Genomic DNA, 15335 nt, shown 5'->3' on the forward strand with positions numbered 1-15335 from the left:
AGCCCCTTTTAAATACCAACAAACAAAAACACAGAGTTAGGGGGGAAGTATTTAAATTGAAAAGGATGATTTTTACAGTCGACATTGAGCAGAATGAGTTGTGACAATTTAAAGTTTGCTTGATAAGCAGATTAGCTAACAGAATAAAACATTTAACATGTATAAAAATTTTGAAAAAAGAAAGTAATAATCAGTCATGAAATTTGACAATATACTCAAATAATGGGGGAAAACATCTCTTTCCATTATGAGGCTGTAGATTTAAGTCTATGCTGATTTCGCAGTAGTCACAGTCTTTGCCATACTTCAAAACATGAATTTCCCCCATATTTTTAGTATTTGTATTACTTTTATTCTCTATTTCTGCTATAATAATAGTGCTTTAATTTGGTACCTCTCCTTTAATACTACTTTATAATATATAGTGGTTTGCAGTGATCACTGGTGGCTTAATCAACAGGGAGTTGTGTCATCAATGCAAAGATAGGATGTTTGAATCCACAAGCTGTTCCACATGAGAAATATGGGCAATCCCCTCTATGTCATTTGTAGCCTCTGAAAATCTGCTGAAGACTAAGCTATGGATTGATTCCAACTAGACATCAATGAGTTCATATTTTCTAGAAAATGAATGTACATTGAAAAAAAGAGATGTTTGAGGGCATATATATTTTATACAAAAGTATACATAGTAAAGAAGTCTGAAAAGTGAATTCTAATACTATTTGGTTTCTTACTAACATGAAACCAAGCAAGCTAAACTCCTTTGTGAAAAATTACCCACAGTATGTTAAGGATTTCTTAACAGTCTTTGATAAATAGCAAATCCAAGAGCTCCAGGGCTTCCCTCTTTGTAAGATATGATCAACACAATGCACATAGTGACAAGAATCACAACTAAATCCTTTCTGCTGGAATTCTTGATATAATTGTCTACATATGCACATCATTAATTTATTGTGGTTGTGTTAATCAACATTAGATTTTCTTTTGTATATTTTAAAGACAAATCTGTACCAAATACCTTACCCAACTTCAAAGTTAAGAGTGCCCTAGAATTTGTAATCTAACCTTATTAACTGTTGTTCTAAAGGTTTTGGCATTATTTCCATGAACTTTTACTCTGATTTTCCCATTGCTTTTAACAAATTCTAAAATTATAAAAATATTCTTAAACCACTTTACACTAAAATCTTTATTTGTAAAATGGAAAGTTTATAACACTTAAAACATACATCTTTCCATTGTCCTCACAGCTCATAAAATTGAATGTAATATTTCTGGAATGATAATTATGTTTTATTAAATTACACTAATAATCTCTCTTTGGAAGCTTAGCAAACTGGACAAAATCTGCTTATAAAATCTTTTTATTCTTTTATACATTTCAAATTTTAGTGTTCTATTATGATTTCTCACTAGCAGGTAGAGGGAGATAGCAAGCAATAACAAGACAAATAAAAACAGAATAATTCATTCTTTACAAAAGAATGCCAAACAAGACTCATCTATTTAATTGTATTTTTATCAACAAAAGATAGTAAAATAATTTCTTAATCTGTCACCTAGGTTTTTGTTTTGTTTTGTTTTGTTTTTGTCTTTTTTTTTGTCACCTAGTTTTGATTTTACATTTATAAATTATTCTTCTTAGGGAAGAAATTGTTTGCAAAAGATTGCAAGAACTATTATCATTATTAAATAAAATAATAATATTGTAGAGCCAAATAAAACAATAATATCTTTTTCTGACTATACCCAAATCAGCGAATGTCTCAATTCTAAAGCTGCTAAATTATTACATTAACATACAGCCATATCACTTTCATAAAATAATTTTTGTTGAGCCAGTTGTTAAAAGACTAATTAATTCTAAGCCAAACCATGCTAATATAATTCAGTGTAAGTCATGAAGTGGCATAAAATCAAGCTGCAGATAATAATGAATAATTGAAGTAAAAGCTTTTACTCCCAAGCAGCAGGATATATAATCAAGAGATAGAAAACTATTTTGATTAACATCTGCTAATTAAGCTCAGACATTAAAGGGAATAAAACAACATTAGTCACTAATTTTAATGATTGTAAGAATAAATGTGGTATAGAGTTCCAAAAGAGTAGTGGTGTTATTACAATTGAAAATTTAAAAGATAGTTATTTAAAACATAAGAACAATTTCCTAATTTGAAAACATTATCACTATCAATAGAAATTTTTGATACATAAAATAAAGTGGCCTCACTGTTGTTAGAGTTACTACTTCTCAGATAAAGACCTCCCCCTAGTTCCAGCCTGCTAAGCTTTTAGTGGAAGATAAATTGTCAAAAACAGAATGTTGCAGGAATACCACAGAAACAAACTGACCTAAGACTATACCTGCAAGATAAATAAAGGTTCCAGCAGGATACTGCCCATCCAACACTCCTTCATGTGATCTGCTGAACACACCAACAATCTATGTAAATGCCCACTAACACCAAGAGCTACTGATTTCTATTTGAAAACTCAGCCACCTGCACCCAGGTGAGCATAAACTAGCTTATTCCTTCAACCTTAAGCCTTGTATGTTGTTTTGAGAACTCCCAGTTAAACTCCAGTTTCCCACCCTCTTGTTCACCCCTTTTGTCTTCAAATAGGGAGTCTGTATCTATCTATCTATCTATCTATCTATCTATCTATCTATCTATCTATCTCTATCTCTATCTCTATCTATCTCTCTATATATCATCTATATCTATATGTATATCTATATGTATATCATCTATATCTAATCTATATCTATATCTATATCATCTCTATCTCTATCTATATCTATATCATCTGTATCTATATCTATCCATATCTATCTATATGTTCAATTTTCAAAAAAGTCAGTATAATCAGTTTTAATACATTATTTTGTTCATAACTGTGGATTGTTCAAATTGTAATATATTTTGAACTTTAAAATTCTTATTAAATTATACACCATTTAATAATATTTAGTATCTTACCACTCTCCACTTCTGTTATGTGAGAACTCTCCTAGATTTGTTTAAAGAAGTTCATTTGATAGCATAATGTTAGAATAGACACTTCAGTAAACAAAATGTGTTGTATAGTGAATATTTATGAACTACGGGATAAAAATTAAATTATGACGTGAAGAAATTAAGACAAGTGAAATGGCTTCAATCTTTCAAAAATAAATGACAAAAATAGTTCTAGGAACTAAATACCCTGGCTTCATTCTTCTGCAAGAAGGCACAACACATTAATCGTTTGAAAGACAAGTTTTTAAATCGGCAATGCAAACTGGGTCACTGGAGAAGAGAGGAACTTGAGAAAACGTGCCACTGTCTGACTGTAAGACCTGGGAGGACTGGACCACTGTTTCAGCAAAGGACATATTTGATGAACTTTAGTAACTTGTATTCATGAGTTTATTTTGAGATCAACTTGTCAATCCCCCCACCCCATATTCTTTACTAATAAATTGTTGAAAATAATCTAAGATTCTTACCAGTAAGCTTGGAAATACAGCTATCATTCAACCTCTTTGCTATAGCACTGATTTTATAAAGAAAGGGAAATGTAGTCACATTCATATTAATAGTTTATGGAAAAAAATCACAAACTATGCTTATCACCTACCTCTCTGGAAAACAAGACAAAACAAAACAAACAAACAAAGAATCAATATTTCTTAAGATTTTTCTCTCAAATAATCTCTTGAAATAATCTTTATTTTTTTGTTATTGCCAGTGTTTCCAGAGTTTCAGCTGTCTTCTGTTTACTATGGGTTGTCACATGTGTCTGTGCTGGACAATGGTGTTACTTTGCCATATGTTCAAATTTCCTGACAGTCAGATTCAAATTTTCAGGATCGTTTACTAAAGAGTAATACAATTCTATTCAGAAATATCTTCTTTAGAACATAAATTTTATGTTTATTCAGTTAACTGCCTGCTAGTGAAGCACCCTCAGAAAAGCTTCAGAAAATGGACCATAAAACTATCAACAAGCTAACAATATGTCATGACACAAAACATTTTAACAAAAAAGACGAAGCTGGGTTTTTGGCCACTAATATACTATTTAAACATAACGTCTGCTTTTGTCATGATGCATTATTAAGTAGATCTGGGCTCATATTAATTGCCTGTGATACGGTAGAACTGTCTCATAATAATATAAACCGTAAGATTTTTAAGATTGTAATTTTTATAGGAGCAGGTATGATGTCTTTCTAGTGGCTGAAGGTGGATTCAAACTATCAACCTTTCGGTTGGCAATTCTGCACTTAACAATTGACTTAATATCAAGTAGTATGTTGTAACAAACAGGCACAGCCTTGCATGTGTTCACCAATTTGTGTGAGGATATTTGAAAGACAGCTACCTGGCCAAATGCTTGGAAGAGATCCATGTTTTTTCTCATTCCCAAGAAAGATGATCTAAAAAAATGTGGAAACTATCAAACAATATCAATATCACATGCAAGTGAAATCCTGCCGAAGATTGTCCAAAAACAGTTTTAACAGTACTCCACAGAGAACTAACCGCCAGAAATCCAAGCTGGAGTTAGAAGAGGTGATAGCACCAGGGATATCACTGTTATCAGATGCACCTTGACCAAGCAAAGAGTACCAGAAAGATGTCTATTTGTGCTTTATTGACCATGCAAAATCATTTGACTGTGCGTCATAACAAATTATGGCTAACAGTTAAGAGAAGAATGGAAATCCCAGGACACTTAATTAAGCTTCTATCCAGTCCAAGAATCTGTTGTTTAAATAGAACAAGGGGGGAAAAACTAAGAAACCGTGTAATCTATACATCTATCTGCATACCAAACAAATCATTCAAGAAGCTAGACTTTCTGAAGAAAAATGTGGCATCAGGATCACAGGAAGACTCACTGAAAATATGTGTTATGCAGACAACACAACTTTGCTCTCAAAGAGTGAGAAGGACTTGAAGTTATTTTTACAGAAAATTAAAGAATGCAACTCTCAATATGGATTATATCTCAACATCAAGTAAACAAAAATCCTCACCACTGGGCCAATATACAACATCATGATAGATGGATAAAAGATTGAATTTGACAACAATTTCATATTACTGGAGTCCACAATCAAACACAACGGTAACAGTTGCCAAGACACCAAAAGATGTGTTGCTTTGGGAAAATTCTGCTGTCAAAGATCTCAAAGTGCTAAGGACCAGAGATGTTAGTTTTAAGAGTAAGGTGCACCTTATTAATGATCATTTCAATTCTTTTACTATGCACCTAAAAGGCAATGAATAAGGATGACAAAAGATAAAGTTATGTCTTTTATATACAGTCTTGGAAAAGCATATTGAATACCGCATGGACTGCCAAAAGGACAAAGACGTCTTACAGAATGCTCCTTAGAGGCGAAGTGTGGGAAACTACCTCATACACTTGGGGAACATTGTCAAAGGGACAGTCTTTGGAAAAAGACATCATGCATGGAAAAGTGCAAGTTCAGTGAAAGAGAAGACCTTCAACAAGACAGATTGACACCGTGACTGTAACAATGCACTCATGTCTATCAGAGAAAATGAGGATGGCACAGGACAGGGCATGGTTCAAAGCCATTTTCCACAGCGTCATTTTTATTCGCACTCAACTCTGCAGCACCTAACAGTAACAGCAATTAGATAAATACAGAGAATAACTCATGATAAAGCATTTAGCTTTTTTGTTTTGTTGTCGCTGGTGTCAAGGACTCAGCACTGAAACATAACTTTCTCATGCACAACAGAATGGACTGTTGATCAGTCCTGCTTTATCTTCCAAAGCATTTCCACGTTTAAGCCCTTTATTAAAACCACTGTGTCAATCTCATTGATCTTCCTCTTTTCCATGAATCATTTACGCTACAAGGTTAATGTGCTTCTCAAACACCAATCACTCTCGATAACAAGCTCACACTATGTTGTCCCCTTCCTTCTGAGGGTTATTCTGGATGTACATCTGTCAAAACAGATTTGTTCATTCTACTGAAAACAGTCCATGATACACTTACATATCAACACTACGATTCAAGACAGGTCTCTGGTATTGTAATTGCTAGGGAGTTGTCCTGCTAAACCAGGAGCCACACACCTCTGACAATTGGAATTCACCAATCTAGGAGATAATGATGAAGTCTTCTCCCCTGTGCTTTACAGCCTCTGAAAACTCTTTGGAAGGTCATTTATGAATCGGTTCCAACTCAATAACAATAGGTTGAGTTGAGCTGATAATTCAAGGCATCCGTTCTTCTCCAGTGATTATTTACTGTCTAGTTTTTTCATACAAAAGGAATAAAATAGTAGGATGATATCACTTCCAACTCAAAGTGACCCACCATCGAATTTTTAGACTTAATCTTGAAAAAAGGAAGCTGGCCACCTTTCACCCACTGACTGGTGGACTGTGACTTCACACCTTTTGCTTAGGAGTACAATGTGCTATGGCAATGTCAATAGTGAAGTAATTGAAAAGGGCATGATTTCTGTCACGTCCACCTTGATCTTCAAAGTGCAGCAGCTGATTTGTCCATATGTAGTTTGAGTTCTATTGTTGCTTTCATGAGTATTGATTATGGAGTTTAGTAAAATTAAATCTTTTACAGTTTATCTTAATGCCATCTATTAGTCCAGTGGTGAGGATGTTGACTTTTGTAATTTTGAAATATAATCTATGCAAAAGATCTTTGCTTTTTTCAGTAAGTGATTTGAGTCAGGAATCAGATTTGTATTATGTATGTATTGCAACTCCTCAATGAGTCTTTCTCTAATCCTTAGGGTCAATTCTTCATATAATCCACATTCTCAAATTTTTCCTTAGCGGACTGATGAAAAATGATAAATATACAATGGAATTCTATACAGCATACAGGAGCAATGATTTTGTAAATTACTACCTAACTTTAGAGGAACTGGACCAAGTCAGTCACACAAGGACAAATACTGTATAGACAAATATTGTATAAAACCATTACTATAGGGACCTCTCCAGGGTACTGAAGAGCAATGGTGTCACTCTGGAGACTAAGGTGTGTCTGATACAGGCTATGGTCTTTGCAATCACTTGTTATGCATCAGAGAGATGGACAATGACCAGGGAGGATAGAAGGAGAATTGATGCCTTTGAGCTGTGGTGCTGGAGAAGAGTATTGAATGTACAATGGACTGCCAAATAAACAAACAGATTCATCCTGGAGAGGATTAAACCAGGCTGCTCCTTGGAGGCAAGGATTCTGGGGCTTCGTCTGACATATTTTGGACATGTTGTAAGGATGGACAGGTCCTTGGAGAGGGACAACATGCTTGGGAGGGTGGAGGGACAGTGCAAGAGGGGAAGACCCTCTATGAGGTAGATTGATTCAGTGACTAGGGTTATGAGGATGGGTGTGTCAGAGGCAGTGCGATTGGCACAGGACAGAGCAGAGTTTAGGGCTGTTGTACATAGGGTCGCTACGAATTGCAAGCAATTCGATGGCACATAACAACAACAACAACATAGAATAAGTATGAGGATCCAAGTTGGGGGAGGGTGGAAGCAGAGGGGTGAGGATGGGTGGGTGGGTGAGGTATTAATCATAGGGTTACACGAGTCGATGCAGGCGGTGGGTAAAGGAAATGGGAAGGATCTTGTGTGGAAAACAGTGCATTTGAACTTTGTAAATAAATCTGTATAAAAGTTAGAAAAGTAAAAATAAATGACAAGACCATAAAAGATTTTTTTTTCTTTTAAACCACACAGTATTAAACCATATGGTATCCACTTGTGTTCAAATGTCTATCTCCTGGTTTATGTACAAGTTATGCATAAACAAAATTCATGACATCCTCGTTATCTGTATTGCTATGCATAATTTGTATGATGTTAATAATCAAAAGCCTTTGCAACATCAATAAAACACGGACATATCCATTTCTGGTATTCCCTCCTTTTAACCAGGAACCACCAAAAATTTGCTTTGCTACCACGTGTTGCATGTTCTCTTTTGAATCTAGCTTGAGTTTGTGACGACTTGCTGTTGATGCACTTTGCAGTAGATTTGTATTATCTTCATGTTAGCATTTCATAATCACCTATGCGTCTTGCCGTAATGATATCCCTAAATAATATGTACACTGTACTAGATGATCTTTCTTCAGAATGGGCACACATGTGAATCCCTTCCAGACAGTTGGCCAAGTTGCTATTTAGTGAACTATAGGTTAGTGAACATGCCCCGCCTCTCATGACAACTTAAATGTCAGTCCATCAGTTGGGGGGATGCTTTCTTCATCAAAGTCTTTAAGGATGCTCTAACTCCTTCCTTTAGTAACACTAGCTCTTAATCAGATTCTCTTTCCTGAAATGTTTGAACATGCTCACACTATATTCTCCCCTTCCTTCTAAGGGATATTCTGGATAGAGGTACATCCAGAATAACCCTTAAAAGGAAGGAGACAATATAGTGTGAGCATGTTATCGAGAGTGATTGGTGTTTGAGAAGCACGTTAACCTTGTAGCGTAAATGATTCATGGAAAAGAAGAAGACCAATGAGATTGACACAGTGGTTTTAATAAAGGGCTTAAGCGTGGAAATGTTTTGGAAGATAAAGCAGCACTGATCAACAGTCCATTCTGTTGTGCATGAGAAAGTTATGTTTCAGTGCTGAGTCCTTGACACCAGCAACAACAAAACAAAAAAGCTAAATGCTTTATCATGAGTTATTCTCTGTATTTATCTAATTGTTGTTACTGTTAGGTGCTGCAGAGTTGAGTGGGAATAAAAATGACGCTATGGAAAATGGCTTCGAACCATGCCCTGTCCAGTGCCATCCTCATTTTCTTTGATAGACATGAGTGCATTGTTACAGTCACAGTGTCAGACTGTCTTGTTGAAGGTCTTCTTCTCTTTCACTTAACTAATTAATTAATTGTTCTGTGACTCTCTGAATTCTTCCCGTCTTCTCTTGATGCTGACTGGGCTGCCCAATATTTCTTATGTAAAATTCTTCAGTATTGTTACATGAAGCATCATACTTAGCATGCCCCTTTTAGCTGTACCTCTCTAGTTGATTAGAACAGAGTTTTTTCAGTATTTTTATGATTCAAAAAATAAAAAAGAGTATATCTCACTTCCTTCTGCAGGGAGGTAAAGCAATCAATCATCATCCATCAAGTGGGAGAAAATGAGATTCCCTTAAAAATGAGAAAAAAATGTGAACTTCATAAAAACTAATAGTTGTAATCCAAGTGATTATTATGTCTGAAGTAAAGTTCACTGCTGCTGAATCAGAATAGACTCTTCACTGTTGTTTCCAAGGCTGTAAATCATGTGTAAGCTGATTGCCCACCTTTTTCCCAAGGCACTGATGGTGAATTCACGTGATCAGAGAAGTGCAGCCTTTGGGTGAGACCTCCAACTCACTAAGATCTATAGCACCAGGTATCTTGGCTTTATTAGTTTAGAATCAGTAACTGTAGAAATAATGTATTATAAAAAGTAAATATGTGTTCTTTTGATTTTGTTTTGCTTCCACAAGTGCTTGTAAGAGAATTACTATATTTTAATGATACTGTATGTGTATTTAAGTGTAAGAAGCTGCACCGCAGTCCCAAAGGTGTAGAGTTTGACTCCACCAGCTGCTACACTGGAGAAGGATGAGCAGTCTCCTCTCTTGAGGTTTACTGTTTCTGAAAACTGGCTGGAGGGTTAGCTATCAGTTGATTCTGACTCATTAACACAAAACAACAGTAACACATATGCATAATAACAAGTACATGTTCTAGGAAACTTCTTTAAATTTTAGAGAAATATTGCAATAGCAAGCAATGTGATTTGAATATACTTCTGGCTTCTTGAAGGATTATGGGAAGGCACCTTCCACGGGAATACTCAGCGTTGGGAACCTAATTGATGGTCCCCTTGAATTGGAGCCAACTTGATGGACTTGGTTAAGCAGCAACCACTGTGGCTTTCTTTCACATGGTATATTTCAGCTATGACTAATATATGAAATGAACTAGGAGTATTTGGAAACACATATTAAGTATCAACAGTTAAATATGGTAAAATATGAATGAATGCCTTTGCCATTTTTATTTCTGTTTCTGTTTTCTAACAAAACATGTTCAGGTTAATATCTCATAAAGTTTATAGTCTTAGAATCAATCACACACAAATTCATTAGTATACATACTGGCATACAAGCAGAGGAAAGTAAACTTCTTTAACCACAGAATTGAAAGAAATATAAATAATAACAACTAAGCAAACTTTAAGAACAATTGATGTTAGGAATAGGTGATGAGATTAGGAGCCTACTAGGACTTCAGTCCTGAAAAAAAGTTAAAAGCATTCTGAACAAACTATGTTGAGCATTATAAACAGAGTCAGAAGGGTTTCAGGGCAAATCAAATAATCCCTCTGAAGGAAGCAATGGTGTGAGGTAAGGCTGCAGAGATAATTGGGGCTGATATGGTTTACATCTGTGCATCCAATTAGCAAATGGAAATTGAGCCGCCATTGTAAACAAACATTGGCTAACTGATTAGAGAGCTGTGGACAAACAGATTGCCAGTGCTGCAAACAAAAGATCAACAAATTCCTGGGAAAATGGCTATACTGCAATGGTAATTTTATTATGAAGACTTTATGTGAGGAAGAAATCTGAGTGTTTTATCTTTTCGTGACCACTTTACGCTTTGTTACTGCTCTGCTCTGCACTCCGGTAATGCACATCCCCTAACTGTCCTCACACAGATGGTTGATGAAAGTCTGACTTCATCCAGAAATGTTGAACATGTGCAGCCTCTGAGGCTAGGAGGAGCTTGACGCTTCGTGTTGTTTTTGCTTTTCTGAGATTAGGTAAAAGTTGTGATTGACCAGGCTAGATTTCAAAAATTGAAAAAAATAATCCAGAATAAATGAAATTGCTAGCTCCTTTCATACACAGGATTTCTCAACCATTAGTGACTCATATCAGTTATTCAAACTTGAGTAGGTACACCCCAAAGGACACCATCCTCTCTAAATGATTCAAGTGTTGATAATCTTTACTTTAGAAACACTGCTTCTGCTCTTTGGTCGCGGCAACGAAAGCGAGATGACAAGGGAACGTCATCGTTTGGAAAGCGTCGCAATAAGATGCACACGCTATGCCGCCGCTGTGGCTCCAAGGCCTACCACCTCCAGAAGTCCACTTGTGGCAAGTGTGGCTACCCCGCCAAGCGCAAGAGAAAGTATCACTGGAGTGCCAAGGCTAAAAGGCGAAATACCACCGGTACTGGTCACATGAGGCACCTAAAGATCGTTTACCGCAGATTCAGGCATGGATTCCGTGAAGGAACAACACCGAAACCCAAACGGGTAGCTGTTGCAGCATCCAGTTCATCTTAAGAATTCCACTGTTTAGTTATGCAATAAATGTTCTGGTATTATAATAAAAAAAAAAAAAGAAACAGTGCTTCTATTTCCAACTGCTGTCAAAGAAGTATTTCTTTTGGTGGACTGTCCATTGTGAGTAAAATAGAAAAGACAATTATTAGCAGGAATATGGCAAGGCTCAACTTGTTTTTTTCTAGTTTTCAAACTTGGAAAATTATTGTCTTGTAAAAGGGTTGATGTCAGTTCAGTTACATACAGACCATATGATAATATATTCATGTTGAAATGGAAAACTTTAATTTGAACATATTTCTTCAACTAAATGGTAACAATGATAGAAATTATTAATGAGATTTGATGAGTAGTTTTTCAGTATATTTATCTTTGTCCATAGTTTTGAAATGATTCTGTTAGTAATCTTTATCTTCTACATTTTCGTTTAAAATTTAACAGAATATTCTGCAGAATGTCAGGGTGGAAGATGAGGCATTCTGTTTGCTTGTAGCAAAATTTTTAAAAATAAAAAAAGGATAAGAACCACATGATCATCTCAATTGATGTAAACGCCAATTATTTCTGGAAATTTAAAATTACCTGCAACTCTGTTATGAGTTACAGCCTTGGAAAGCCCGTGGAATGTCACTTTGACTTGGAACTGAATCAATGCAATGAGAGTGAATAAAGTGTATGTGGCATCTACTTCCCAAACAATGTGCCTATGGAAACTCTATGAACTTTGATAAATGGTGATGGTTGTGAAAGGGCTTCAGGTCTTTTGTTCATAGGATCACTATGAGTCGTGCTCAACTCAATGGCAATCAACAACAACAATAAATATAAAAGTTTTGTTTCTATCAAATCTGCTGCTAAATATTAATAGTGAAACACTTTTCTATGAGTCTGTTCATTCATACTATTTACTTAGCTGTTGTTGTTATGGGCCATGAAGTCACTTGCAACTCATAGCAACCCTATGTACAACTGCTCTGAACCCTACTCTATCATGAACTGGTCTCATTGACTCTGACACACCTATCCTCATTACCACAGTTACTAAGTCAATCCATCTCATCCAGGGTCTTTCACTCTTGTGCTGTCCCTCCACCCTCCCAAGCAGAATGTCTGTCACCAAGGACTGTGCCTGCCTTGCAACATTTCCAAAGTATATGCTTAGTATATAGTACAATTAATAAAGATTGTAGAATCTGTTAAAAGGTCCTTATGCAAGAACTAATATTCATATTTTTAAAAATTCTGTATTTTCTCAAAGTCATGAACAAAAACTGCTGTAATCAGTTTGATTTTGTGTATAGTGGTAACACAAAGTGAGCTCTGTTGGTGTTCACTCTGCAGGGTGTTGCACCAATGACCCAAAGACAGAGGCTGTCTGAACTGTCTACATTTTGTTTCCCTGCCAAGGTCCTTAACCTCTGTCTCTTCAAGACATGTGCACTTGATAGTGTCCTTTCTATGCCTCTTCTTTTATCCCATGATATAGTCAATACTCTTAGCCAATGCCATGCTTGAACGTGTTGTTTCTTCTTTTGTCTTCCTTACTCATTGTTCAAATTTTAGAAGCATAGGAAGCAAATATAAATACTGTAACTTGGATCAGGCATCCCTTCATTTCAAAAATTATGTCCTCACTGTTCAGAACTTTGAAGAGGTCTTTGAAAGTAGAATTTCCCAATGCAACCTGTCTTTTAATGTCTTGACTGTTCCTTTCGTGAATGTTGCTTGTGGATCCAAGTAAAAGAAAATAACTTCAGTCTATGTTCCATCTGTCAAGGTGTTTCCTATTGGTCTACAGGAAGGATTTTGCTTTATTTACTTTGAGATGTAATCTTTATTGAAGACTTCAGTCTTTGATCTTCATCAGAAAGTGCTTCAAGTCTCTTTCCATAAACAAGGCTATATCACCTGTGTAACACCAATTATTGATGAGTCTATCCAAACCTTAGGCTTTCTTCTTCATATGGCCTTGCATATGGAATTATTTGTTCAGCATACAGATTTAATAGTTAGGGGGAAAAAGAAAAACCAAACCCAAACTTTTTTCATTTTAAACAAGCGGGGTTCCCTTGTACTGTCTGAGAATTGTTTCTTGGTCAATGTATCACTTTCATGTCAACAGAAAGAAGTACTCTGAGATTTCAGTTCTTTTCATTATCCAAAATATGTCATGATGCGCACAGTTAAATGTCTTTTCATTGTCAGTAAAACACAAGTAAACATCTTTCTGATGTTCTTTGGTTTCAGTTATGTGTATTCACTTGGGTAGACTGTCAAAAATGTCAACCATTTAATTTAAGATGTACTTCTAATGAAACATTGTTGTTACGCGCCATTGAGTTAACCGTGACTCCAAACAGCCCTGTGATCAATGACTATGAACCCTGCCCTGTCCTGACCCAACCTCACAGTCTCTGACGCACCTGCCTCCATTGCCACAGTCAATATGTCAATTCATCTTGTCCAGGATCTTCCTCTTCCACACTGAAGCTCCACCTTTCCACACATATTATCCTTCTCCAAGGCAGTCAGGAGATTATCAAATTAAACTGTATGATTTGTATATATCTCTTATATGATGATTAACATGTATTTATAAGAACTAAAGTCACGTTATGATGAAATAATCAAATGATGAAAAAATAAACTAGTAATAAGAGCTCCAAAATAATATATCTAAGTATTTAAATGTATCATTAGTTTATAAATTTGCATTACAATTAGTAGTCCATTGTTTGCATTATTTTTTTAGAATACAGTCACATTTTAATATTAGTAGCTTTAGTATTGTATAGTCTTGCTATCAAGTCTAGTAAATGATCAGAATTACTGTAATGCAATTTAAAGATGTGTGAGGGAGTTTTGAAGTATAAAAATAAAAAAAATTATAAGCACATTATCTTTAGAATTGAATTTATTTTTATATGAGCAACTTCAATGATCTGGGGCTCACACTAAAAGTAATTAAAATTATAAAAGGGTTTAAATACTCATAATAATTTTTTAATAAATCCTGAGCTAATTGATGATTCTTAATTTTATAGACAAAGATATGAAAAATATATCCTTGAAAAGAATGACTTTTAAGTCTATGCTTCAACTGATGATACTTGCTCAAGCAGGAGTCTTTGATTCTATAAATAATAAAAATGGATCATATTTTAAGATTTTGTGTTGCATATAAGTTTATTAGCATTCATTTCTGCAAAAAAATACTTTATGTAATTCATGATGCTACAAACAAGTACTAAAAATAAAGCAATAAAACTAAATTAAACAAAACCTAAAGTGAACCCACTGCTATTTATGTTAGTATAATGACCTTTCTCGCTTGTCAGTCTTCAGAGGAGATGACGACCTATCTTTCTCTCATGGATTGGCTGGTAGTTTCAAACTACTGACATTTCTGTCAGCACCCCAATACATTATTCTAGGGTTTAAAAGTAGTTACTCAAACAAACAGAAATCCTCAAACCATTACTGTAGAGTCGGAACCAACCCATAGCTAACTTTCCAATTAAATTTCTATAAATTGTGACAGGAGAAAGCCAAGAGAGGAGAGGTTATTTTGAACCATTTTCCTTTGGGTTGGCAATGCAACTCCTTTTTCACTAAGCCATCTGTACTAGAATAACTCATAGAGCAATTTAACAGTTACCTCCATGTTATTACTCTGAATAGACATTTGTATCCTGACCACACAAAGCCCAAACATTCACATTTTTACATTGCTGGGAAGGTTCAAAATTATCCAAGTTTCATGCTTCAATTCTATGGAATATGACTGTATAGAAAGGAATTGTATCAAAAAGAATTTAATGAAACAACATATGAGCAAGAGCCTATGGTGATGAAGGAAGAAGATCAAGCTGCTTTGAAGGAAATAGCAAAAAATAAGGCCCCCAGAATAGATGGTATACCAATTGACATATTTCAGTTAACA

At 35.2% G+C, this 15335-nt stretch overlaps 1 protein-coding gene across 1 annotated transcript; it reads left to right on the forward strand.

Annotated features, from left to right (window-relative positions):
- The first annotated feature begins 9365 nt into the window (after window positions 1-9365).
- Window positions 9366-11392, forward strand: LOC102867194 (60S ribosomal protein L37-like). The gene is made up of 2 exons (XM_006879632.1): window positions 9366-9403; window positions 11059-11392. The coding sequence occupies exons 1-2, from the start codon at window positions 9366-9368 to the stop codon at window positions 11390-11392; spliced, it is 372 nt and encodes a 123-aa protein (XP_006879694.1).
- Window positions 11393-15335: the final 3943 nt, after the last annotated feature.

This window comes from Elephantulus edwardii, unplaced genomic scaffold, assembly GCF_000299155.1.
Source record: "Elephantulus edwardii isolate Elephantulus edwardi_28Jun2011 unplaced genomic scaffold, EleEdw1.0 scaffold00004, whole genome shotgun sequence".
Classification (NCBI taxonomy): Eukaryota; Metazoa; Chordata; class Mammalia; order Macroscelidea; family Macroscelididae; genus Elephantulus; species Elephantulus edwardii.

Bases quoted from the DNA above. Each gene is read 5' to 3' on its own strand.
- LOC102867194 (XM_006879632.1), top strand. From the start codon at position 9,366: ATGGTGAATTCACGTGATCAGAGAAGTGCAGCCTTTGG. The intron at 9,404-11,058 runs GTGAGACCTCCA...TCTTTACTTTAG, and splicing joins CAGAGAAGTGCAGCCTTTGG to AAACACTGCTTCTGCTCTTT.